Raw genomic sequence first — 27,838 nt, 5'->3', positions numbered from 1 at the left:
GGTGATGTGTAAAAAGGAAGGCATAATAAACAAGGGAACAACGAAAAGCTAAAGTTAGCAACGCATGCTTTCACCCTTCACCTAACCAAAAATATAAAGTAAAGAAACAACTTGCTCACCCTCTTCTTTTTTTCCTTTGCTGAGTAGAGAGATAGGATACATGGAAAGATTCTTTTAGGAAGGGGTGCATTTTAATTTTTTGAAATTATTTGGATAATCTTAAAAATAATTTCGTTCAATTGAAATTAACCATTTTACTCCAATTCATCAAAGTTTAGTATTCCGATGTTATTTTGATTATTACTTAAAATTAAGTCAGTTGATTTGATGTTACATTACAACTTGTAATGTTATATTCTAAAATGAAATTACATTTTTGAATTTTCAACATTTTGATTATCTCTTAATTTCATATTATTAAATAATATCAAGAAATCATAATATAAAATGTAATATCGTTATAACCCCTTTCTTAGGATATCTAAACTGTGGAATAGAATCTGAAATTAAAGAAAAAATTATCCTCTATTCTTATTATATTAATCAATATAGTCTTTTTTCTTAAAAGAAAAAATTCTATAATATCTATTAAGACCAATACTTAAAGTTCAACTGTTCCAACGATGACACATGGCAAGGGATTCTGCATATAAGACTTACCATGGATTATGTTATGTAAAGATTTAAGAGTTAAATTTTTAATGAAAAATGATTGTATAAAATAGTGATGCCGCATCATCTGTATTCCTTTATTAATTAGGTATGAATAAATATTTTCATTTTTCTCATATTTCTTAACAGTATTTAATTTCTACTTTCAATTTATTATTAATTAATTAAAATAAACCCCCAACAGAGTTAATTCTAATTATAATTAAAACCAAATCTTTTTTTCTTTAACTTTTCTCTCGTAATTTTGAACACCAAAATATAATATAATTTGTAATATAAAACTTCATAAATCAAATACAATTAAATTTAAAAAGTAAATATATCATAAATAAAATAAAATAAAATATTTTTATTTAAATATCATCAAATAGATTGCAATCAACTTTCAATATATTCATATTCTCTACTGCAAAATTTTCAAAACAGAGCAATGACAGATATGACTGAATCCTTTTAGGAAAATTTCTTTTACGAGTTGTATTTAGCATATTACCTTATGGTAATTCATTTCAATTCAATTTAGGCTTTAATTTTGTAATAATAAAAAGATGACATGGGAAGCAAAGAGATTCATCTCATAAAATTAAAGTGAAATAAAAATCAATCTATTAAATTATTATAATGTTATGAAAATTGAAAAGAAAAATATGAAAGAAAGTAAATTTATAAAAGACAATTCTATAACAAAAATAATATAGTAAAATTTATTTTAACGAGATATTACATCTCGTCAATCAAGCACTCAAATAAAGAGATTACATTTCATTTGTAATCTTACATTTTATTACTGAAATGTAATTTAAAATTCAACAAATCAAAGGCACCCTAAATATTATTATTTTTAATATTTTAATATGTTTTTCTTTCTTTAGTTTGTTTTAATTCCCTATTTAAAAGTTATTAACATGTTTTGATTTGTTATGGTATTTTGGTTGAACAAATAAAACATTTATTAAAAGATATTGAGTTTAATAAATCGAATTTCATTTGATGAATTCGTTCATAATTAATTTCAATAAATTAACAGAATTTCGATCAATAAAAGTTGGGGTGGTTAGGTTTTCTAGCAGCATTATGAAAATCATGAAGAAACGCAAAGCTTCATTTGTATAGCACCTGATGATAAAAATAAAAAAATAAAAAAGGAAGAAGAAGAAGAAGAAGAAAGAACGGTGGGAATTTGAGAGGTGAAACTTTATATAGGCTTGGGATAACATAATTGGATGGAACAAAATCTGGAGAGGAAAGGAGTTAGCATATTGAAATTGGTGCAATCGTGGAATTTGCAAGCAGAAACAGGTACAACAGCAAATTCGATTTCAACAGGTAGTAGGCTCTGAAGGGTAAACCAGCGGCAGCAGAAACTCAACACCTTGCCACACCGAGGTTCAAGGTAAAAATACTAATCAAATTCTCCAAAGAATTCAAACTATGATTCACAATAAAAATGGGAATTTTAGCCGAAAGTACTACACTCAAAAAATTCCTACAAACTATCCCTTCGTCCATTATAACCAGACCAATTCCACCAAATGATCCAGTTCTAATGCAATTTTGTTTTCTGCTATACAACTTCATTACACACTGTTAACAATTCCATGTATTTACATGCAAAAGACCAGAAGAGAGATATTTTCAAAAGCAATATCCCCCGGTTGCCAAAAATACAACAAAAGAGTCGCCTGTAATTCCACCATCGCAATGGAGAGCTCAAGCCATTAAATGCTTTCTAATTTTCAACATAAATAATAATATGCAAGGTTGGAGGAAATTTTCCCCACCTCATCCCCATAAATTATCCCAGCTTGTCCTGTTACAATACCTGGCCAGCCCTGTTGTCTTGCTTTTCCTTTTCATGTTATATGATGAACAAAGAACCACTTCCTCTCACAAATGCTTGCACAGACCTGATTAGGGTTTTAACACAACCAGGAACTGATCCTAGAGCTGAAAATCACACACATGCTACTTCAACATCATCACCCTTGATTGAAAGAGGATTTCAAGCTCTCATCCGGTAATGTCCAAGACAGCAGATGCCCACTAGAATCACCACTCAGCAACTGCTTCAGGTCACTCGTTAAGTGAAGAGCAGTAACTGGATGTTTATGGAACTTCAGGACCTTCTGGAGCACCAATCTGTACTCTGGAGACTTGCCCAAATCTAATCCTCCTGTTCCAATCATATTTGACTTGCTGTTGGTCTTATCTTGGTCAGTGCAGTGAACCATATGCCAGACCTTAATAGCCCCACTCTGGTGACCCGTTACATACCAGTTTGTGTCCTGCCAATCAGAGAAGGTACAGCTTGTAACAGAAAGTATAGAATCAGATGGCAGCTGGGATGTACTAATTACTGCTAGACAGTCCCCATTGATGCTCCAAACAGCAAGCAGAATTCCAGCAGCCGTCACAATTTCCCCAGATAAATCACTCACGTAAACTGCAGAAACTGGTGCTGGGAACTCAGGCAGTTGCCTAACAAATACTAATGTGCTTAGGTCCCATATGATAACAGTGCAGTCATCTGATCCACTCACAATCAGCATGTAAGGCTGACTGACACGAAGACATGTGATTTTAGCTGTATGACCACAAAGCACTTTTTCCAACAGCAATCGTCTAGAGGCACGGGGACCGTCCTCACTGATTCTCCAAACAGAAACTAAACCATCATCGGCGCCAGTCACCAAAATATGACCATCATGACTAACACCAGCACACTGAATTTGGTTGCCACCATGAAGATTCTCATGTGTTGAAAGGAGACGATCTTGGTCATAGCCCATAAATCTCAAGCTGCGATCAGGAAACCCCCATGCAAAATATTTGGCATATGTTCTAGGTTTAAGCAATGTGTTTGCCCCAGCAACAAGAATTTTCTCATTGAAAGTGACAATTTGAGAAATGGAAGAAGAGCTTTTCCGTATTTCATGTGGAACAAGAAAAGCTGAATGCTTCAGCGGATGAGGAGGAAGCTTTCTGTCAGACCGCCTTTTCACATGGGGTTTGAGGAATAGTTGCTTAGGTGTCTGTCCAAAATGATTGATCTGAGCTAGAATGGAGGCTTTCATTGAAGGATCTGTAACCGAGTCTATGTCTACACTTCCTTCATATGTGTAATGGTAGAAAACATTAACAGCTTCTTCAGCCGCCTGTCAGTTACAACAACAATAAACAGGATTAAAGAAGAAAACTGAAAAGATTTAAGACATTATCTTGGAATGACAACTTGGCATTGCTTATACAAGGGGCAGTACATGAAGTCAGACTAGGAAAAGAAAGAGAGAAAACAAACATAATACCGACTGACCCAGTATAACTTCACAGCAATCCAGAAAAGGACAAAGCAAATTATATCAGCAGGAATTGCTTATGACAGAAAACTTAAGTACTTTAATCATCTTTTTCAAGTGTGCATGTGGGTTAAAATGAGTAGCAATCTTTACAAATTACATGAAATTGAGGTTTAAATATGCTTCACAGACAGTGCCAATACCCACCTTTCCCCTTTGTTTATATCCAAAAATGAGGTCTATCCAATGGTGCAGATTTTCTGAGACAAAATCAGATTCTAGGGCCTCTCTATGCTTCCTGATGAACTCCCTAGCACTGCCTTTAGCCCAAGGAGGTAGGACAACATCTCCAACCTGGGTAATACAAACAACGGAAAAAAATAAATGAGAAATTAGAATCAAGTTTATTTTGGCACATTATCAAACAACAGAATAAAGATCAAATATCATAAACACAATTTAAGATCTAAAATTTTAACAAGACCTTTTCCCCTGACTGCTTCTCCCCCAAGTCAAGGTTGAAGCGATTTTCCAAAAATTCAGGCATGTAAAAGAATTCTGGAATCAGTTCTTTCACATCTGATGTATTACCCTTCCCAGCAGCACTGAACCAAGTGTCTCTTATGCAATTGAAAAGACGATCAGCATGATCAAACTGGCCACCCTGTAGCTTCTGATTTTCCACACTAAATGGAGGCAAGCGAAGAAGATAAAAGAGAACAATGCCAGCACTAGAATAATGGGAACCGTAATGAAATTTTGGGACCTCAGGGTCATCCCAGCTTTCGTATCTGAAAAACAGAAAGAGAACTGGAACGATAAGCAGTATAGGCATACAACTTCATATTTAAAGACAATGCAAAACAAGCATGCCAGCCATGATATGATCATTCCAAAAATGGTGAACATATACAGGATAATTATTAAATTGTTTTTTCCTTTTAAGTGGAAGGATTTTGGAAAATATTAGAATTGACCTTTTCTTAAATTCCTCTTCCCCTTCTGGTGTCTGACAACCCATTGGTTTGTCAAGTTTGCGGAAGGTTTTGGGATCTGACAAGTCCAGATTTTCACTCTCATAGTCAGCAAGAACCCATGGAAAGACTGGGTATTGAGTAAGATCACTGTATCCACGTCCCGCCAAGGTATTGAGATGCATGAGGTACTGGAAATTGCTGATTTCTCCATTTTGCCACCTCTTTGAGAAAGATTTAGCCATTATTTTAAAAAGACGGCCACCCTCACTGCTTTCCTGTTTTGTAGATCCTGAAATGGTCGTATCCAACCTGGTACAAGGGAAAGAATAACAAATGTGAATGATCTTTTCCAAGATGCAGACGATAAAGAAGAAAAACAAACAATTCAGGGATGAAGCTTAAGTGCAGCAAAGAAAAGAACATCAAAAGAAAAAGAGAAAAAATTCATTTGCCACAGGTAGATGATAAAAGGAAAGACAAAGGGATGCCCTTTTGTGTAACATGAGTATTGCAGCTTGCTTTTGAGAAGCAGTTAATACCACATCTCAAAGCCATTGTAGAAACATAATAAAAAGAAAGAGAAAAATGAATTCCAGGTTACATACAAGCTGTTCCTCGGTAGATTCATTGCAACCAGATTTTTGAATACTTCATCTCTCTCTCTTTTGTGAAACACCAGGAGATCATTACATCCATCCATGCTGAATAACTCAACAGCAACAGGACGAAGCTGGTAATCACGCTTCAAAATCTCATGAACACTATCAAGCTTCCACATACGCCAAGCGTGAGGTAAATTAACACTGCTGACCACTTTCTCCTTTCCCCATGCACCACCATTGTAGGCCCAGGCCCTGCCCCCTACCAATGTCTTGGGAGGTGAGGGACAGGATGAAGCTGATTTTGACTGGAAATCCATACAACCCATAACATCCTTCTTTACACCCAATGCCTGATCAATAACAGAGAGATCATCTTCGCATTCCTTCTCACAGATGCAACCAGAACTGTCAATGTAAAAGTTCTCTATTACATACAAACAAAACTCCCCAATCAGAAATATGCCATCATGTTTGTCAAGACCCACTACTCGCTCACAGTTATATCTGAATCTTATCTTTTCAAGAGGTTCCAGATAAGGTCTGATTAAATATTCACCATTATCATTTAGTTCCTTATCTGATTTATCCTCAGCAACTTTGACTTCATCCATTTTAACAGAAGATGACAGCCTAGGAGATCCATGTTCAGATTTTCCAGGTATGCTATCAGATATAGGGACAGAGACTGCACTGGATTTCCCACCAAACTCAAGGGCTGAGTGAAGACTAGCTTCTTCATTCCCACTACTATCTCTGTCATAATTCCATCCATCTCTAACAGATGTTACATCCTTCACATCATATGACTCTTTATACAATGACTCATCATATAGCTCAGTGTCAACACCATTCTGTTCAACACTATCATTCAAAAGATTAAATATTGCTTCAGAATCAGAATCAGAAACATCAGGACCATCCTCATTTTTCACTTTGGAGAACTCCGTCTCGCCTAATTCCATCTGCCAATCAAGAACATTTTGGATACTATCAATTCTCAATTTACAGCGCTCAAGCTTTTTGCGCATCCTGTATGGTCCCTCAATGGGGCAAAGTTGCCACTGAGGATCTTCTGGCATAGAGGATTGACGAATTGGGAATATTCCACGTTCGTGTACAAGTTGCTGGAGATGGGTTTGCCATTCGCTCTCAGCATGGAGAACCCATCCATACTTATCCTGACGGACAACTCGTAACTCAGTGGACATTGTATCACGAACCACCTCCAATGCATATCTCCTTTCATTCACTTTCTCCCAGTGTTTTAGGTCAACCTTTGAAGTATCTCGTGATCTTCTTCCCATTTCCCTCTTACGACGACCTTCCATGCCTTTAATTCTTACTCCAGGAAATTTTGCTGAGCCAGCAATATACTGTACCCACATTATTGCCGCACATTGCTCCAATACTTTATTTACCATCTGTTCAGAGTTCTGAAACCAATCAAAGAAAGACGATAAGCTTCCAGTCAACAATTTGTCAAAACCACCATGCAGTACATCTAGGTGCTGTCCTTGGTTAGGTTTAGAGACAAGCAAGTCTTCCAAAGAAGCTCTTCGATGAACCAACAAATACTTTATAACATCAATTGCCATGTTCTGAACATTTCGCCGCTGGTCACGAAGTAGAGAAATTAAATTTACACAGAGACAACAATTTAGATCAGTATCAAAATTGCTAGGACAGAATACAATTCGTCGGTGAGCAACTAATAACTGCAAAACTGTGGAGATATCAATCCCTGGATCTTCTTGAGAAGAGTTTATTGGCAATTTTTTCTTAGATTCCATCAGCAGACCCAAGGAGGAAAGGAGATCATCTTCTCCTATAGTGATCAGGAATGATGGTAGGAAGCAGTACAGTATCATCCTATTTGTATTCTTAAGAATTGAATTTACATAAGCATCAAGTTGTCTGCTTCCTCTTGCAATAGACAAAAGACCCTTGCCTGTTGGAGCAGCTGCTTCAATTCGACCATCTTTGTTTGCTAATTGCAACATTGATAACAAAAACTCCAGAGTTTTCAGCACACCACCAGGTTGGGGAAGAGCACCCATGTAAACACGATCAACAATCATCCAGCATAAAGCATCTAAGTTTGAGGACCATTTGGTCTTATCCAGCTTTTTATCATCTTCTTCATCATCACGCAAGAGACGCCTTTCAACAAAGTTCATTAATCTAGTAAGAAATAAACCTTGGAAAACCAACATGGATTCAGCTTCAACATATAGTGGAACCATTTCCAAGATGCTCTCCACAACTTGTGCTGCTTTTATTTGCTCTGTTAAAAAGTCAGCAAGCACTTCAGCTATAAAATCCAACATAGCAGTTGCACCAGCAGAACAAGGGCCACCACCATAGCCAGAATCATCCATCTCCAGAAGAAGATTTGGTGTAACAGAAAATGTCATATTTGCAACTGTTGGCCCTTGAGAACCACACTTCAAGTCTGAGGATTGATCAAAACCACTAACAGAAGAGTCCATGGAAGTTGGGGTGATTATGGGATTTTTGGATTCATTCTGGTTTACACTTAACCAAGAAGTCAGAACAACCAGGGGAGATGAAGAGGGAGAGTGGGGGATTTTGGAACTAGATTTCTCAGATAAAATAGGAGAATCCGGGATAACAAGAGATGCAGAACTCTGGGAATCTGGTGGCTGAATTGTAGGATTGTCTTTGATACCGTGAAAATTGAAGTCGTTTGTGCTTGAAGTGGCAGAAACCTGATCAACACTATCGCCTTCTACGCTCAGAATAACTTGCACATCTTCCTGCAATGATTTGTTTAGTTCATCCTGAGATGAAGTATGCTTCATCTCTTCTTTATCTTCGGCCATGTAATTCGAAGCAACAGGCATCTCTTCAGAACTTGAACTGACCTGTGCTTGAGGGAAACTTCCAGCACTAATTGATGTCTTGGAAGACTGTTCCTGCTCAGCAGGCAAGCTAGAGAATGTATTTTGTGAACTAGCATCATCACAATCATTTAAATTCCTCTCTTCTGTCTTTGTAGAGAGCTCTCTTGCCATCTTCACAGTGTGAGCAGACCTACAAGACAACACAAACAAAAATAAGATTTCTTGTGAAACAGATTGGAGATCGTGTAAGCATTAGTTACATTAAAATAAATATATTTTCAGGAACATTATATAAATATTAAATACGTCATTAATGTAAAACCAAATGTCCAAGTATAAATGGAGAATCAAAGACAAACCTAACACAAGAAAAATAGAGGTCAATGCAGCTTTCTAGAAACTCAGCTTGTCTGCAAGCAGCAGAGAAGGGAGGGCACATCTTTGCCAAATCAACCATAAATCTCAGAACTGATGTTGCAGCAGCAGGAGCAGATGCCTCTCCACCCATTAAGCGTGCAGCATATGTCTTGTGCATGAGAGCTTCACCTTGAAGCTCCCCAGACATGTCTACATTTTCCTCCACCAGTTCTGCAACAAGTTGGGAAATATTTCCAGTTTGGTGAGCAAGTATTGACTGCATGCTTAACCTATCAAAGGTAGATTTTGCCATAGCAATTATAGATTCCATTAGTTCTACAAAGTTCAACTCCAAGTGGCCTCCATCACTTGGCATTAGTGCATGAAAGTCCAGCATACGGACTTCTGGCAATCTTGGATAAACAGGCTTCCCAAATATCAGACAGAATAAGATATAGTATATATCAGGAGAATCATAGAAACTGGGAAGCACACGCATTACACCTTGATAACCTCCACTTGTGCGAAATTTAAGAGCAAAAGTGGGAGAAGATGCCAGACACACACCAAGAAGAGTCATGATCCATCTCATACTAGTAGGATGAACAGCTTCATCAAGAAAATATGTTATTAATTTAGAGGAGACAATTTTATGCCACTGCTCAAGCATCTCTTCTGTTTTGATCGTCACTTGAAGATCTATAAGCATCTCCAAAAGCATATTCCTGACTATGACATGCTTTCCCATGGATTCACGCATTATTTGATGTTGTGGTTTCAGCTCAGGTGGATCAAATGTCATAATAACAAACCTAACCACATTTTCTAGTTCAGATGCCAGGAACCCATCTTCCAATATGACCCCAAGTAGTACAACTAATTTTTCCAAAACAGGAACTTCAACATCACCACGCTGCAACGTTACCAGTAAATGTTGAACAAGGTTGATTCGTCGAAGAACCGTAAGGTTGTGATTCCTGTACCAATGCATGGAAACAAGATGCTCTAGAAAATTTAACAGTGCAATTTGAATGGAAACCGGGGCAGTTACCCACAGTGTCCAGTCAAGCAAAACATGTTCTACCATATCCGCATTTGACAAGACAATGCAATTTGAAGTTTCAACAGACATATCAGTATTTTCTAGCTCCGAAATATGACTTAATGAATCCTTTGGGGCAGAAAAATCATCCATGTCAACAAGAGATCCAACTGAAGATGTTTCATCACGGAACTTTGTGAAATTAAGATCCTCGAAGCCAGTTTCATGAATGGATGCAGTAGATGATATAAAAGTTTGGATTCGTTCCACTTTTTTTGGTTCAGAAAATGATGCTTCACATGCAGCAATCTGGAAAAATATCTCAAGACACTGCATATCAAATAACGACATCCTTCGACGTAGGAATAAAGCTAGTAGATGGTATCCCCTGTATGTTTGCATGTCTTTTACATTTTGAGAATTATGATGAAGTGAACAAGCAAGAAATGAAAGGGCCATATGGAGCATATCCTTAGTCTCAGCAGCCTCAACAAGTGCCAAAATGACAGACATCCCACCAATAGGCCGGATGGTATCACCAATAACACATTGCCTACAGATATAGATATCCCCATTAAGACGCCCAAATCGTGGTATACCTGCAGAGATAAGGGATGGCAGAATAACTTAGTTAAGATGAATTCTCACACAGTTACACATAGAAGACAGAAAATGTTATTCACCTCCAATGGGAGAAGCAGCAGCTGACAAGGGATCGACCAGATTGAGCAAGAAAGATGTACCAGATGCTCGAACAGCCTCCGCACATGTTCCATCAAATGCAAATATGAGTTTTTTCCCAGAGAGCTGAAACGTAAGGTTTCCTAATCTATCCAAATCCCACACAATTCCACTTCCATCTGCCTTAGAGTTTTCCTGCTTGCTTGCACTGTCAAGTTTCTGCATTCCAGGAGGTACAGCCAATTCAGCATCTAATGAATCTAAGATAGCCATGCTACCACCGCCACAAGCCTGGTTGGGAACAAAACGGAGAAGATCTGCATCTTGGAAAAGCCCTCTATATCCTCTACCAAGAATGTACATGACACAAATACAACCTGGTGTGAGCACTTCCTCAAAGAGATAGCAAGAGCGGAGTCTCCATGTAAAGTCACCAACCCTTGCACTAGTAACTGGAGTCCCAATGGCTACCTGCAAAGGTTTTCCAATGGGAGAGGGTGAATATCCTAATTTTCCTGTGTGTCTTAGCTTCCCATCAAGATAAACATAGGCAACACTAGCTTGGAATAGTCCAGCAAGAGCATTTGGTTTGCTATGAACAACAGCAAGGTGATGCCACCGGCCTTCTTCCAGTTCTAATCCAGAAAATGATAAGGAGCAAGAATTGCTGGTGGCAAGGGTAAGAACACCATCTTCTTGAAGATAGAGTTCTGCATAGAAAGTATTCTCATTATTTACTGCACCCACAGAAAACATCCGGAGGATACGCTGGTCCTGATGCTGCGCATTTGAGCCACTTTTCCTCTTTGAAGGACCAGATTTGGCAGGATCAGTTTCTTTTGCTTGTGTTCTCAAAAAGTTTTGAAACTGAAACCAACAAACAAATGAATATCCAGCAGCAGGAGGCCAAGATCTTTCTCCCATGGACACCAGAACCGAAGCATGCCCAGTCTTGCTCATGTCCATCTCAACAAATGGAGCCAAAGAAACATTTTCCAAGGCCGTATCTTCCATGAGAATTAACCTCTCCATCATATCAACAATTGTATGACCTGACTTCATCAGCCTCATTTGCAGAATATATCTTACAAGTGCTTGGAGCTCAGATGCAGACAACCTATCAGCAGAAATCAAAACCTTATTCAGAAAATAATAGAGGACAAACAAAAGTAATGTTTCCTAGACATGACCACATGGCGTACCTATATGCCCCTAGAATCTCTACAATCTTCAAAGCATAAGAGAGTAACGGCGATGAGCTTGAAAGGAAGGGTTGAATTGTCTCCAGAAGAAGTTCCACACAACCTACATGCATTACAAAAGAAGTATTAAGAAATTAATGTGTAATTCAGAAAGAGCATAAAGGCAATAGAAGATTCTTTCTCACCTACGGAGGTGAGATTTTCTTGATTGAAGGGGCCAGACCGAGCAAGTTCCCCAATAAGGTCCAGCACTTCTACTTGCACCTTAGGAGTGAAAAGCAACAACGAACGGATCAGAACTCTAACAGCACCAGCATTGTATATACGCTCCTTGTCAGGATTAACCAAACCGGATGGAGTGGTCAAAACAGAACTAGTGGACTCATTTTCAGCCATATCTGCTGATATGGCACTCTCTGGTGTCATGAAAGGTGGAAGGACAACTTCAAGAGCAAGTTCCAACAATAGATGTATCACTTGCTTCTCATAATCCACACACAGCAAGCCAGACTCAGATAGAAGATCATAAAATGTGTGTGATGATATGATAGCATGCAGTTTTGTCCTATTAATAGTATTACCACACACCCCTGCTGTCATAAGGCGCAATAAATATGTGAAGACTCTGAAGTAAACTAATAAAGAAGGTTCTTCTGAGGGACCATCACCCTGAAAACTATGGAGGGTGGTTAGCAGAAGAGAAAATCCAGTGGCTTCACCAAAGACTCTCTGAGCAGCATTATTTACTCCTAGAATGCGCCACAAGGTTCCCATTGTATCACATTTTGCATCACTTTGAAGCTTGTATTGATGTCCTGAATCACTTGTAACCATTCCACTCTTTAAAACTTCAACAAGTGATCCTAATTCTTCAGGATGACCCTGGAAAAAGAACGAGAAAACAATTATGGTGTGATAAACCACAAATGCATAACAATATCAGTTCACTCATTCATGAAAACATTCACAAGGACATTTAAAATTAAACAAACTGGAGCTTAAGATCAAAGGATGTTCATTGAAGTAAAATTAAAAAAAAGGTTAAAAAAGCGAAGAATAACATGCTTGAATGTAAGATCTATGACAAACAGATGAGCATGCATCATAACAAACCTGCATAGCATCTTCAGTGATCAAACATGACAATATCCGTAGGACACCAGGACGATGAACGTTGGACACCAAGAAGGGAAGAACTGTGGTCAAACCATTGGCGGATCGAAATGCAGCTTGGTTGGCCTCAGCTTTCTTCACTAATGAAACCATACAATCCCAGCCAATAGCAACTGTACTCTCAACTTCAAATATAGGGAACTTTCCTGAACCAGATTCCATGAGCTTGGGTGAAGTAATAATAACATCCTTGTTGTCCAAGTGTTTCTGGAAGCTGCTCGAGCTGGATTTTCTCTCCAACTGACTGGCACCACCACCATGCTCGTTGGGACCCAAAAGAAACTTATGTTGCTTCAGATCATCTAAAAGGACTTCCAGCACACCTACTTCTCGTAGGACTTTCTTGTATTGCTGATCAAACGATAAGAGCTTCACAAAAAAAGAAAGGATGGTGAGCTTTAATTCGGATGCAATTGGTTGCTGCAATAAGCAACATAGAGAAAGCAGCTCTTGCTCAGGAACGCAATTCACCACGGTCACAGCATATTCGAGAATTTTCAGAATTATATCTTGCAACGCTGAAGGAAATCCAGCCATATTTAATATCAAGAGAGGAACAGTCCTCAATTGCTGACACAACTTATAGTTTTCAATATGACTTGAAAATATTTTAAACATTCTGTTTAATACTTCTGCCTGCAAATCCCTGCTTTCTGCCTTGAGAAAAATGTCCTGCAACATCTGAACAGCTTCAAGGTCTTTAACTTTATTATTTCCCTGTTCCCACTTATCACCAAGTCTGTCAGTAGTTGATGTTTGACTTATGCTATGACCACTGGCCTTGGTGTGAGAATTTTTTGACGTTCTGTTTTCAGCAGGACCTGTTTGAGCTAGGTTAACAAGAATATCAAGTAGCCTAGTCAAAGTGGGTGAGAGATGTTCAGTGGAAGGGTCCTCTTTTCCTATGAAATCCATAGCCGGAGCTTCATCAAAAGCATGACCCTGATCGTTGTCAACATGAGGCTTCAAATAAATAGATTGAATGCCTTGATTCTGTGGCATTGAAGACAGAACTAGAACAAACTGAACAAGGAAGTGATAACCATGGGCATTACGTATATCTTCCCTAAGCCTGACACCACTGGCCTCTACAAATCGAAGTTCATGATATCAGCAATAAACACAAATCAAGGACAAATCTCGAATAACAATCATCAAACGAAAGAGCAGCTAAAAGATTATTTCTTTCCGTAGCTAAGACCACAAAGCTTACCATACATTACAAAATCCCTACACTAACCATAATTTTAGAAAAACAATTCTGCAAGAAAAATTCACAAACCAATTACCTGGTCTATAGGACAATTCCACACATTCAAGTAACAAGTCCACAATCCTAACAGTGTAGGCAGGGTCCCCGCAATCTGGATTAAAATCCTTAACAGCCATTAAAAGCACTTTAATCTGCACAACAAGAGAACAGCACGTGAACAAATGAAAACGCATATTTTTTACCAATGACAAGGCAACAAGGAAAAAATTGACCAGACACATATTGACATAAAATATAAATAACAAGATTACTGAAAGAAAAAGAATAAAACAAAACAAAATTATCAAACTTGGTTGCATGATGAGCATAATAGAAGTATACAGAAAAAATAGCTGTTCCAGTATATAGGTCATATAAAAAAATTCCAAAGAATGCAGAAAGCTAAGCATATAGAAAGAAGACACTTGAAAGGCAGAGTAAAGACTCCTCAAAATAAATATCTCAATCTCTCACAAGTCACCAAGTGCTTATTATCAGAACCCTTCCTATTTCTGTCATGTAAAAAAACTGGAAGAAAAGGAGCTGTTCCCAAAGGCACCATCTAAATTGTTGCATCAAGGTGAAGCTAAAATAAGCAGGCAATAAGAGAAAGACATATAAACACTAAATTGAAACAAAGTACCGAAGAACATTTTCAAATAAAATTAGAAGGTTTACACCCTCACGGTTTATGTTAAGCCTTTGTCTTAAAAAAAAACCACATCAACAATAATGGAAATACATACCAATCAACATTGTTATTTTTCTCACCAGATCCCTCTCTCCAATGAATTAATGGAAACTAAAACTCTAAAGCAATGAAGTAGCTGGTCGATTGAGTTACAACCATCATTGCTAGATATGAGTTGGTCGGTTGATGCCCAAACTCAAGGGAAATACCAAAAAAAAAATAAAAATAAAAAATAAAAAAATAAGAGACTTAATAAAGCATCCTACTGTTTTATATTTACAATTGCACACTCCTAAAAAAGCCACCGGAACTTTTCTGCCATTAGTTAACACAGGACCTACCTTCACTGAAGGCATGAACTCTGCTACTCTAAATTTTGGTCTAAATTACTCTACAAATAAATGCATAACTCATACCTTACTGCCAATATTATTCTTCAGTCTTCACAGCTAAACCCAAAATCAACTATCAGAAAGCCTTAAATGCAAAGACAATGTTCGATCCAATTACTAAGGATCCACTAAAGCATGGAAAATTATATTTAAAAGAAACTAAAAGAAATGAAATGGCATTCAAGCAAGCAACATTTGTTCTTCAGATATACTCTTTAAATTTCCCACAAAAACACATACCAGCTGATGTTTGTGAATGTATTTGGCCGTGCTTCCGTCATCATTGACCAAAAGAAGTGCAAGGATCTAGAAGAACAGCAAAATTATACCAGTTAAGAATCATCACGTGAAGCTAACATGAAACTGATTCAAATTAACAATTATATTGTAAAGCAAAACAAATTTACCTGCATAGCATGTCTATGAAGTTGTATGATGTGCAGTGAAACAAGACCTTCCTTATACTTAGAGAAGACTGTTACAGACCCGTTGACAACCATCTGAAATAGCAACATCAGAGAATCATCCTCAATCAAACTCTGTGCTGCTAAAGGATGGCTTGCCAATGCTTTCATAATATGCACCACACTTCCTTCTACCTGAATTAATAGAATAAGTTTCAAGTCAAACCAAAAGGCTTTATTCAAGTCAACTGTGTTCAAGACATGACTTGTTTACAAGAAAGGTAAACTGAAACAAAATTGGGATTTCCCAAAAAGGAAAGATGTAATTAGATGTTTAAAGAATAGATTAGTCATAAAAGAGATAACAAAAATCAGCCTTGTACAACAAGATTTCTTTTAAAATTTTAATCAACAATAGTAAAGAGAAAAAAGTACATGCACGTGCCAAAACATATGCAGCACACATACATACATACGTGTATATATATAGAATATGTATAAAGTAGTTCATAGTTCAAGTAATCTCGAGAGTAAAACCACCTCAAGTCGGCGGGCTTGCCCAACATCAGCAGCGGAATCCTTTTCAGCTAGCATTGGTTCCTCAGTGTAATTAATTTTCAGCCTCTGGTTGGCCTCATCAGGACTCAAAAGCGCATTCAAAACATGTATGAGACAGCAAAATATCCCAGAATCAAGGAGAGATTGTTTATCAATAGGCTGCAAACAACAGAAAAATTAACAATTAATGATATTTAAAAGAACTAGGAACACATGATTCCACCTATAGAACAACAATTAAGCTCTTATAAATTAACGAGTTATACCCCAGACACAAGCATTTCAACAGCAGTTAACAAATTTGAACCGGGACTGAAGCCACCCTGCAAATAAGCACAAATAAACGTAACTCCAAACGCGAAAACAACAGGGATATTTTAGATTCAGAGATGTAAACACTTTGATCCCAGGGCCAAACCTCAGTGACTTCTGAGAAAAACCGTAGAACTTTCAGTACATCCAAAGATCTTGTTTTGCTGCTAATTTTTAACTTCTCAATATCCGTTACAAATGCTCTTCCCACAACAAAAGAGAATATATGTGTTTCTACTAACCTGTAATTAATTAAAGAACTTAACATTAGTCAACTATTAATAGCACTAGATGTACAGTGCAGAGCGGGTAACTATTTGGCAAACTGTAAAGAAACAATTTAACTATTCCATAAGGAGAGAGATAAAAGAATTATTCAAAAGGCGCAAAAAAATTTATAAGTTGACAATTTCTTAATGAGATTTGAAACAGAAGCTGATGAAAATTTTAAATATTACAAGGACTTTACTTTTATTACAACAATCCTCGTCAGACTTAAGTAAACAGCAAGTTTCTACATAGTTTCAGTAGTCAAAGTTTGTTTTAAATTGCATAGGATGGGTCTTAGTAGCTAAAACTTAAAGCCAACAACATAAATGATAAATCTGAACAATGATAGAAAATACAGAGGACATGATCTTTCTAATGGCAATAAGATCAAGTCCAAACAAGAATGAATCATAAAGTACGACTAAACATTAAGATGATGAATTTTGAGGGAAAACTTCAGAGTAAGGCCATCTCCACATTAAAATACTTTCTGATGAAACATAGAAAAAAAATATTAATGTTACAGAAGGAAATTTTCCCAGTAATTAAACAAACATGTGAAGAATGGATGGAACAGAGCAACCAATGAAAGCAGTGCTTAACAACATGAAAGTGTACATATAAGCTGTGCTCAAAGATCAGAAAAGAGTTGAACTCCTTAATTCCAGACCCAAAAAAAAACTATACAATATTGAGAAAGCAGATAGGAGGATCAGCAATCATACAAGGTGACTAATTGGGCTACATTGGCATGCTGCTTGACTAATCTACAAAAGGCATCTATAGTCAAGTTCAAGGCCACTTCTTTCTCCTGCAAAGAGAATAAACATGTAAGGGAATCAAGATGCCGCATAAAAGAGTGTCAGGAGTTAAAACATAGATGAGAATGAACCTTTTCAGAATTGGATGAGCGAAACTCTTCCCAGAATCTCTTGAAGTCCAACTCCAATTCATGTTTGTCTCTGCTGTCACAAGTAAAAATATATACATAGAAATAAATTCACATCCATTGAGTGAAAGAAGTGGAAGTAGAGAAAATAAAGCACTTTGCAAGTGTAAAATGTAATTTAATTTTGTGAGCGGACTTTAAAAAAAATCTGGTCAGTTAATCACGATAAAACGTAACGGGAATATGAGTAGATCAGATACCGCATAAAAACAACAATAAAGGTGCCACCACATAGTGTATTCTCATACTCAACACATTGTTATAACAGGACTAAGAAAGAAGCTTGCACTGTGCCCCATAGTTTCATGGCAAAGTAAGTATATTTTGCGACAAAGAGAAAAAGGAGATAGCAAGACTCATTTGTAACTAAAGAGTTTCTAACATATAGTGATAGATTATATTAATGTGACATTTTATGACAATACAAAGTTCAAGCCTAAAAATTTAAGAAAAGAACACAGCCTCACACTTAAGACTGATCTCCATTACCTCCCATTTAGATCACTTGACAATAGGTGTCAAGTCATTTCAAAATGCCAAGGAAGGAAGTTAGGAACATGAAAAGATGGATTCAATAGTAAGTGAAACATTTCGACATAAGAAACAAAGAAAAGATGCAACAAAGCTTAGAAACTAAGGAGATAGAAAAAAAAAAAAAAGAGATAACAAAAACAATAATTAATAGAGAAGTAGCATTCATCCTACAGTCAGGCTATTATATTTCCAATAATTGCTAATAAATTCTTATTGTTATTCCCATCACACTAATAGGACTGTCCTCCAACACCAATTTAGGTCCCCCCTCCCCTTCCTTTGTACTAGACTTATTATCAACTTTTATAGGATCATTCTATAACTCATATTGTCACTATTTCTTCCCTTCTCGTTTGCTTCTATATTTTCAATCTCTTATGACCCTTAATATAAGGGGCAATACAGAACTCCGGACTTTGCTTGAGTTAACTCAATTGTGCAATCTTAAACTAATAGAATACTCTTTGCTTGGGCAAATAAAACAATAGCCACAAAACTATGCATTGGCACCCTCAAATTAAGTTCAACCATGCACACTAGCACATCGAACAGTACCCAAAAAAAAAAACTTTTCACATCTAAACTTAAATCTTTCAATCTTGTTTATTATAGAAAAAGCAACAGTATACTTAAAGAACATCTCATCAAAGCTTATCTTATCAAAAACATAAAGAAATCGACAAAGGCATTCGATATAACTGAAGGTGTACTTCTAATTTACCAAAATACATTAGATCAACGTTAAAAAGAGTCAACTGCAAGTAAAAAGGATAGAAGAAGATTAAAATAAATAAATAAAGCACGCAACCACGACTCTACCAGTTCATCTCCTAAATTGAATCATCATTGACTGATAAAAATGCAAACGGAGAAAAAAGTCAATAAATTTTCAAAAGTTCTGAAATAGGAAAAATATAATAAATCGAACCTCGATGGAGAGGAAACGTAGTCGTAGAGAGTTGAGGAAGCACTGGTATCGCGATTGGAAGACGAAGCAGCGGCAGAAGACGAAGAAGAAACAGTTGTAGCAGTGGCAGTTGGAGTAGGAGATTGAGCTAAACCGACTTTTTCCTTGATGTCCTTAAGCAATGATACCCATTTCATCTTTTTCCCTTTGGATCCTTGAAACATTTACATGCGCCTCTCTCCTCTCATCCGACGCCGCCGCCGACGCCTCCTCAAGCACCAGATCCCTACCTCCTAGAATCTCGTCAAGAAGGATCTCATTCCACCTCCGTCTCCGATTACTCAAAAAAACTCCAATAAAACTACATTCAAACCCCCAAAACAAAATCAAATAAAACCAAACCAGAAAGAAAAAGTGAAGAAAAAAGTAACTAGAAACTTAAAGAAACCGTGTCAATACAGCTGAAAAAAGAAATGCAATTATCGGATCTATGGGGTGATGAAGACGCTTCAAAGCAGACCGGGATCTGGGATTAATCTGCCCTTTTTCTTCTCAGTTCTCTTTTTTGTCGTCTTTTTTTTTTCTTTTTTTTTCAAATTACTAGTCGTTTGTTTTTTTTTCAACCCTAAAATATATATGAGCTAAAAAAAAACACGACTTCGGTTCAGCATAAAATAATTATGATCATCGACACTTAAATTGATTTTCTGTCTATTTTTTTTCTTCTGTTGGTTTTGGACGGCCACTCCCGCCTTGTTTATCGTTCTATATCTTTCCTTCTCTGCAGACTTTTCACTCTTATTACTTAAATTAATTTATATTGGGATAAACATATCGAATTAAAATTTCATGTTTTTTGGTGATAAAATTAATTTTTTATGTGCAATTTAAAAACAATTTACTATTACATATTCACACCGTCTTCTTTTTTATAATGTTTTGAGATGGGAAATATTGTTACTCTGCCCACGTCAGCATAGGATCCAAAAGCCACGTGGCACGTCGAGATTGACGGGCAAGACGTGACGGCTTCGTTCCGGCCTTTATTTGCTCCCGCAAAATGGAAGGCATTTTAAATCAAGGATAAACCCGTTTTGCCGGTTTATTAGGGATTTCATTTTCCAAATGGTATTCCTTAATAACAAAGGCAAATCAAATAATAGATAACTTTCTTTAAAGTGTCTCCACTTACAAATCCAAGGCATGCTTTTGTTTTTAAATAATAACTAATTAATTAATTACTATTATTAAATTTAAAAATTAACGGATAAAGCTAAATTTCAAATTTCAACTTTACTTTCCATTACTTGAAGTAGACAAACACCCTTTTTTTTAAAAAAAAAATTACTGGTGAAAATAGAATTACAAATTTATACTAATTTATGTAATATTTCAATCAGCTTCTGTCATGCATCAAATGGTAATGAAATGCGTTTAATAATAAAAGGAAAACTGCAAGGCCTTTGTTAAGACGGTTGTGGCTTTTAAAACTCCGGTCATTGCATTAATTATCATATCTGGCTGTATGATTTACTTTCCCCGTGATATATTTTATTATATGTTTATAATAAATAAATAAATAACAGATAAACTATATATTTTATTATATGTTTATAATAAATAAATAAATAACAGATAAACTATGTAATTTTGCTTGTTTTGGAATGGACATTCCTTGCTTGTATGTCAAAGCCAATGGATAAAATTAGGTGAATTGAAATCCGACAGAGGACCTAATTTACGGTTGTGGCTGGTAAATTAGCCTTAATTTTATACCCAAGATACAGACAGCAGTGTAGATTTAGGAAAAATGAGTCAAGTCCTTCATTCCTTTCACCCCAAGTTCCTTTTTCCTTATGGGAAAAAACATATAAAGTAGTTGAGATTTGCGAAGCAGTCCCCAGAATCTGTCAAATAAGATGGCAATTCAAGTGTTGCATGACTGCCAAACTCTCTGAATATAAAATCCCCCCAAAAAAAAGAATAATTTGAGGTCATTTTCATTTTGCCGTGTTGCTCTTTACGCATGGTAAAAATATGGAGGGAGTGCCGCTTATGCAATGATCGTTTATGTATTTTTTTAACCAGTAACTTGGAGGAAAAACAAAAGGTGTTTAAAACAGACATTCAAACTTGGATATGATTAAAATGGATAAAGCCAATCTCAATAATAAGTTGGATTTAGTAAAACGATTCAATTTGAGGTTTCCAAACTAATTGGGATAGTTTATATGCAACTGTATATAGATAATTGATTTATTCTGCTGCTTCATTCAAACCTTGAAAATTAACAAATTGTGGAATTAAAAGAACAGAATTAGTAGTATTTAAATTGTGATATATATGTTTTGGAATTTCATTAAGAAAAATGTTTAAAAGGATACTAATGGGTCAACAAAAGTTTGCATGTGACTAAATAAATGGAGAAATAAATTTTAAGAAAGGAAAATCGCCTTGGCTGGTGCTAATCTAATATGCATTACATAAATACAACAATTTGTTTATCATTACATTTATTAAAAGATAAAATAATAGAATTTAAACTCGGCATGAATGTCTTCCCCACAGTCATACACACGTATTTTTTTAAATTTAGATACGTGATTTGCATATATTAGAATTATAATCTCCCGCCAGTCCCGTGACGATGGCCCAATTAGGATTTTAAACAATTTGTCACGAATTAGTACTTTTTCACAATGGAACATTCGCGCGTTGCCCACCGGCAAAAGATAGTATACATGATGTTTTTGTTTCCTAATCTGTTTTTTTTTTTTTTTTATAATTCTAGTAATAATGTAATAAATTATGTCTAAAAAATAATTGAGTAATTATTATATAGTGGCATTAATAATAGATTAATTTGTTTCATGAAAACAAATATTGAAATATATTTATCATCTTAAATAAAAGTTTATGGTTTTTAAATATAAATAATTTTATATAAGATAATTTACATGATTTAATTTTCTACTTAAATATTAAAAAATTCATAAAATAAGTAAAATTTTAATTAGGCTTTTAATAAAAATTAAATTTAATTAATATTTAGATTAAAAGTTAACAATCAATTAAATTCTTGAAATATAATTTTTCATCAAAATCTCTTACAGATCATTAATTGGTTTCACGGCAAGTTGACGATTAATGTGGTTAAAATAACCGACATGATTTTGACATGAAAAATGCTAATGTAACAACTTGATTGATTTTAAATTATCTTACAATGGCTTAATTTATTTTTTATTATTTTAGGAGGGTTTTAACATTTAAATATAAAAATTATTAAAATATTTTAAAAATTAAAAGCATATAAATATATAAGTATAAAATTTATAGAATAATTTAAAATATTAAAATTTTATTAAAATGTTATGAAAATTAAAAGATTATAGAAAAATACATACACAATATTAAAATTGTATTAAAAATTAGAAAATTATAAAAATATTAAAAACATAAACAGCCGTGGAAAAATATTAAAATTTTCTTAAAGGTTTGGCGTCTCTAGTTTTGGTAATAAATAAATGGGGAGTTTGAAGTATGATACTGTTTGGATTTAAATAAGATGTCCAGTAAAAAGTTTCATAATAATAAATTTAGTCTTTATTGACATGAGGTGAGTGATGTATAATAATTTTAATTTTGGGAATATGATCATGAGAAGTTATTAAGGATGGACCACGATGTGAGGTGTGAAGGAAAAAAAAGTAATTTTAAAATTTTAAAAATTTAATATTTTTAAATAACTTTTAAAAATTTTATAGTTTTTATGAAAAATATTAAATGTTTTATTTTCAATAATTTTTTATCATTTTAATAATTTTTATATTTTCATATTATGTTGTTATTTTTATTGTTTTTATAACATTTTAGTAATTTCGAGATTAAAATACTAAAAATCATCATAAATGATAAAAAAGGCTAATTAATTCATTGTAAAGCAATTGAAAAGCACCAAACGTGATGACATCTATTACCACTTAACAAGCTATTAGGAATTTTAAAAATTATATTTCAGGAGTTAAATTTATTGCTAATTTTCTATTAAGACGTTAATAAAATATAATTTTTAATTAAAAGCTTAATTAATTTTATAATTATTTAAGAGTTTTTCAGCATTAAAATTTTTTCTTAAAAAATGAATTGATTAAACGAGTAAGTAATTTCTACTCTTTTTTTTTATGAGATGGATGTGATTGATTTTATTTGATAGGTTTACAGTTCAAATGAAGACTTTCATGTTGATCCCATAAAATTATTTATACTTTAAAATATATAATTTTTTTAGCTTACTTCAACATAACTAGGAGATTAAATTGGTACGTGTTTACCAGAAGGGAAATTGAGTAGCGAATGGACCGACTGCAAGCTTGGCAAATATACTGTAGCTTGCATATCTTTACTACACCATCGGATGAAATTCTACACCTGCCGCATGATCACTATCAAAATTTGGCTACTTCGAGAATGATTGCTAGTAATTTCGCTTTGCTTCTTCATTTACCAAAAAAAGAGATATTTTTTAGAAAGTAAATTAATTTTTGGTCAATTAAAATTAGATTTTGGAAAAAAAATATGTTATACAATAATGTTTTCATGAGAAAACGACAAGCTGGGCTATGGATTTGATGAATTTTAAATTGATTAATATATTATTTAATATATAAATTTATTTTAATATGTAATTTAATATTCAAATACTATCTCCATTACTTAGACCAATTTTTTAAAACGCCCATAATATTTTTGGCACAAAACAATATCTTATGAGGCTTTATAAAAAAAGTATTTTTATAAAATAAATAAATAAATAAAACTTGAAAACATTACTTGACTACGTAAAAAAATTATAGTTAATTTATTGAAAATAAAAATATATTAGTTTTAGATTTTTATACAATTTTTTTGTGTGATAAGAAGATGATATCATATTGACTACGTGTTAAATATTCATTAAATTATATAAAAAATTATCGTAATTTAATATGGGTATTTGCTTCTTTAACAAGATAAAATATTAAAACTTAAAGTAGGGTTTGATACGATGGTGATAGAAACCTAGTAAGCTAATAAACTCTTGAAGAAAAGTTACTGAGAATAGAAAAAGATTTATTCAAATAATGTTATTCAACTTTGCTTGCTTTGAATTGTGCCATATACACGTTTATATACACTTGAGAAATCTTTCACTGTTGTTAACAATTTACCAGCTTGTTAACTGCCTAACCACCTAACTAATCACACATTAATCACATGTGTAATCTCATACTATAACATTCATCCAGCTTCCTCGATTGGGATGACTTGAAGAAGATGACGAAATCGGGTAAACATCAAAACAGACAATGGTTTAGTTAGAATATCCACCACTTGGTCACATGCGGGAATTTCTCCAACAACCAATTCGCCACTAGCCACCTTCTCTCGAACAAAGAACAGATCAAGTTCAACATGTTTGAACTTAGAGTGCAGAACAGGGTTAGCTGCAATGGCTACGACACTAGAATTATCACACCACATTGTCGGGAGATCAACCGAACTTGGTTTTAACTCTGTTAACAGTGAGACCAGCCACGTAACATCACTAGTGGCTACTGCTAAACTTTGATACTCAACCTTTGCCGTAGACCGATAAATAACTTTTTGTTTCTTAGAACACCAAGAAATAGGTGTGTGACCAAAATACACACAGTATCCCGTAGTAGACCGACGATCATCGAAATCCAATCCCCAATTTGCATCAGCATAACCAACCAAAGACAACCTATTAGATCTTCGAAAAAGCAAGCCATGAGAAAGAGTACCACATAAATACCGTAAAACTCATTTTAACGCTACCATGTGTAGTGTAGTGGGAGCCTGCATGAACTAGCACACCCGATTAACAGCATATGCAATATCTGGCCGTGTTAAAATGATATATTGAAGAGCTCCAGCAATACTGCGATATTCAGTTGGATCAACAAAGGGTTCACCCTCATCCTTTTGACAACATAGAAGAGCTTACCATCGGTGTATGAACACTTTTGGCATTAGTCATAGAACTCTGAGTAAAAAGCTCATGAATGTATTTGCACTGACATAAATGAAGACTGCCTGAGGAAGATCTACTGACTTCAATTCCCAAAAAATAATGGAGCTCACCCATATCCTTTAGAGCAAATTTGTTGTGTAGCTGCTGAACAAAACAAGTTATTTCATCAGATGAACTGCCAGTGATAACAATATCATCCACATATACAAGAACGTAGAAAGTGTGACCAGAAGAAGACCGAACAAATAATGAAGCATCTAATTTTGACAACGTAAACCCAGCAGAAATAATGAGCTGTTTTAACTTGTCAAACCAGGCACGAGGAGCTTGCTGTAAGCCATGCAAAGTTTTAGTCAGACGACATACTAACTTTTCACCATTTGGACCAGATTGCACAAAGCCGGGAGGTTGCTGCATAAACACGTCATCGGTTAGATCTCTATTCAAAAAGGTATTATTGACATCAACCTGCCGGAGATGCTAACCCTTGGTTACAACAATAGATAGGATGGCTCGAATGGTAGTGGGTTTGACTACAGGACTGAACGTCTCCTTAAAATAGTAGCCAGGTACCTGTGAGCACCCCTTGGCAACCAATCGTGCCTTTCATCGGTTAATCGTCCCATCAGGATTCTTCTTGATCTTAAACAACCATTTACAATCGATCACTTTCCGTTCAGGAGGGAGGGGACTAAGCTCCCAGGTCGAGTTAGCTAGTAAAGCATCAAACTCAGCTTGGACCGCTAGACGCCAGTCTGGATGAGCAAGGGCCTCCTCAACAGAACATGGCTCAACCTCAACTTTGTCTGTACACAATGCTTTGGGCTTAAATATCGGAGCTTTAGACCCGGTAACCATAGCATAAGTATTAGTAGTAGAGATAGAAGAAACAATAAGATGCTCAGTAGGAAAAGTTGCAGTAGCGGGAACCTTCTCTCAAACAACAGATCCTGAATCGGAACTATGTTGAGAAGTACTACACGGAGCAAAAGAATCATGCTGAGTTATGTCACCATTATGACTATCTAGAGAAGCTCCAATTGCAGACTCAGGATCCGGACGAGTCTCTTTAGGGATAACAGACCGAACAACAGATACATACGTAGTAGTATTCAGAGACAACTTATCACCGGTAGTAGTAGAAAGCTGAAACAGAAACCGATTTTTATCAAAAACAACATGTCGAGAAACAATGACCTTCTCATCTGGCGTTAGAGAAAAATAGCCTTTATGATGTGGGCTATACCTTAGGAATGTAGACGGCTGAGACCGAAACTCAAGCTTGTGTTTAACAAACAAACGTAAGTACGAAAAATAACAACAACCAAACACTCTGAAATGATCGTAAGTCAGTTCGCGACCAAACAGACTTTGAAACTGGGTCTTCCCTTCTAGAACCGGAGTGGGTAATCGATTAATGAGATGAAGCGCACTGCAGAACGCATAACCCCAAAGAACTCCAAATTGTAAATTTGTAATGACCGAATTTTACTGTTCTCAAAAAGTGTATTTTGGTCTTCGTTTCGAAAATGGATTCGTAAATATTTATTAAAAATATTTACGAAGTAAAATGAGTGGTTAATTAGAGTTTAATTAAGTGAATTTAAATTTAATTAAGAGTAATTAAGTAAAAGACCAAATTGAATAAAGTGTGAAAGTTGAATTATAGATTAAAAGAAAATAAAAGGACTAAAAGGGCAATTATACAAAAGTATAAATTGAGGCGGTTTATCGTGAAGATAATTTAAGATTTTTTTATGTTTAGTATATTATTATATTATTATATTATTATATAATAAAGATATTTTATGTTTTAATTATATTATATTATGTTATATTTTATTTTATATATAAACTAAAGAAGCAAATGAAAGGAAATAGAAACAGAATGAAACAAAACAGAGAGCAGGGGAGAAAAAGAAAGAAAGAAGGGGAGAAAAGGGAAAATTGAAGGTTTGAAGCTTTAAGCTTTAATAGGTAAGTCAATCAAGCCCTTTTTACTTAATTTTGATGTTTTAGAAGTTTTAGAACAAAGTTTTGATGAAATTAAGTTGATATTTTGATAGTTATTAGATTTCTAGATATTGTCCATGTTAAATAAAATGATGAATTAAGGGCTAAAATGATAGAAATTCAAGTTAAAAATGATACAAGGATTGAATTGTAAAGTGATTCATAAGTTTTATGCTTTAAGGACTAAATTGAAAGAATTTAGAAATTATGGTTTTATGATGAAAAATAGATAATTATGTCTAAGTTTGGTTAAAAATTGAGTAGAAATAAAGTATGAATTAAGATAGAAAAGTAAGTGAATTTAGTTAGGATTAAATTGAAATTAAAGTAAATCAACATTTTGTACTAAGACTATTTTGGACAGCAGCAGTAGTCTAAGTTTGAAAAATCACAAAAAATTGTAGAAATTGAATTAGAGGATGAATAAAATATGTAATTAAATCTTATTGAGTCTAGTTTCTTATAGAAGAAACGGTATAAGCAATTGAATTGTAAATTATGAGATATAATGAATTTTGTAAGACAAGGTCAGAATGAATTCAGGTTTCCCTGTTCTGACTTTGGAAAATCACCAAAAATTGAAGAAAAATAATTAGAGGTTTAAAGTTATATGTTTAGAATTCCTAATGAGTCTATTTTCAGGAAAAATCAAC

The 27,838-nt window shown here is 34.9% G+C and overlaps 1 protein-coding gene across 2 annotated transcripts; it reads right to left on the bottom strand.

The window, feature by feature from the left end:
- Positions 1-2,083: 2,083 nt before the first annotated feature.
- Positions 2,084-20,316, bottom strand: LOC108473168 (protein SPIRRIG-like). Of its 2 annotated transcripts, none has more exons than XM_017774708.2 (20): positions 19,595-20,316; positions 19,157-19,496; positions 17,638-17,710; positions 17,471-17,556; positions 16,582-16,717; positions 16,430-16,486; positions 16,146-16,322; positions 15,609-15,800; positions 15,442-15,507; positions 14,156-14,270; positions 12,807-13,954; positions 11,879-12,575; positions 11,694-11,796; positions 10,494-11,608; positions 8,771-10,409; positions 5,551-8,601; positions 4,946-5,254; positions 4,453-4,759; positions 4,176-4,322; positions 2,084-3,827 (listed from the first exon to the last, which is right to left on the bottom strand). In XM_017774708.2, exons 2-20 carry the CDS (start codon positions 19,357-19,359, stop codon positions 2,652-2,654), a joined length of 10,797 nt encoding a protein of 3,598 aa, XP_017630197.1. In that variant the 5' UTR covers positions 19,360-19,496; positions 19,595-20,316; the 3' UTR covers positions 2,084-2,651. The 2 variants fall into 2 exon arrangements, with proteins under 2 accessions (XP_017630197.1, XP_052877911.1); XM_053021951.1 differs by having other exon boundaries at positions 17,638-17,707.
- Positions 20,317-27,838: the final 7,522 nt, after the last annotated feature.

The sequence above is a fragment of the Gossypium arboreum genome, chromosome 11 (assembly GCF_025698485.1).
Source record: "Gossypium arboreum isolate Shixiya-1 chromosome 11, ASM2569848v2, whole genome shotgun sequence".
NCBI classification, from domain to species: Eukaryota; Viridiplantae; Streptophyta; class Magnoliopsida; order Malvales; family Malvaceae; genus Gossypium; species Gossypium arboreum.
The sequence above is the reverse complement of the archived record's forward strand: the minus strand, read 5'-3'. Positions and strand labels throughout refer to the sequence as shown.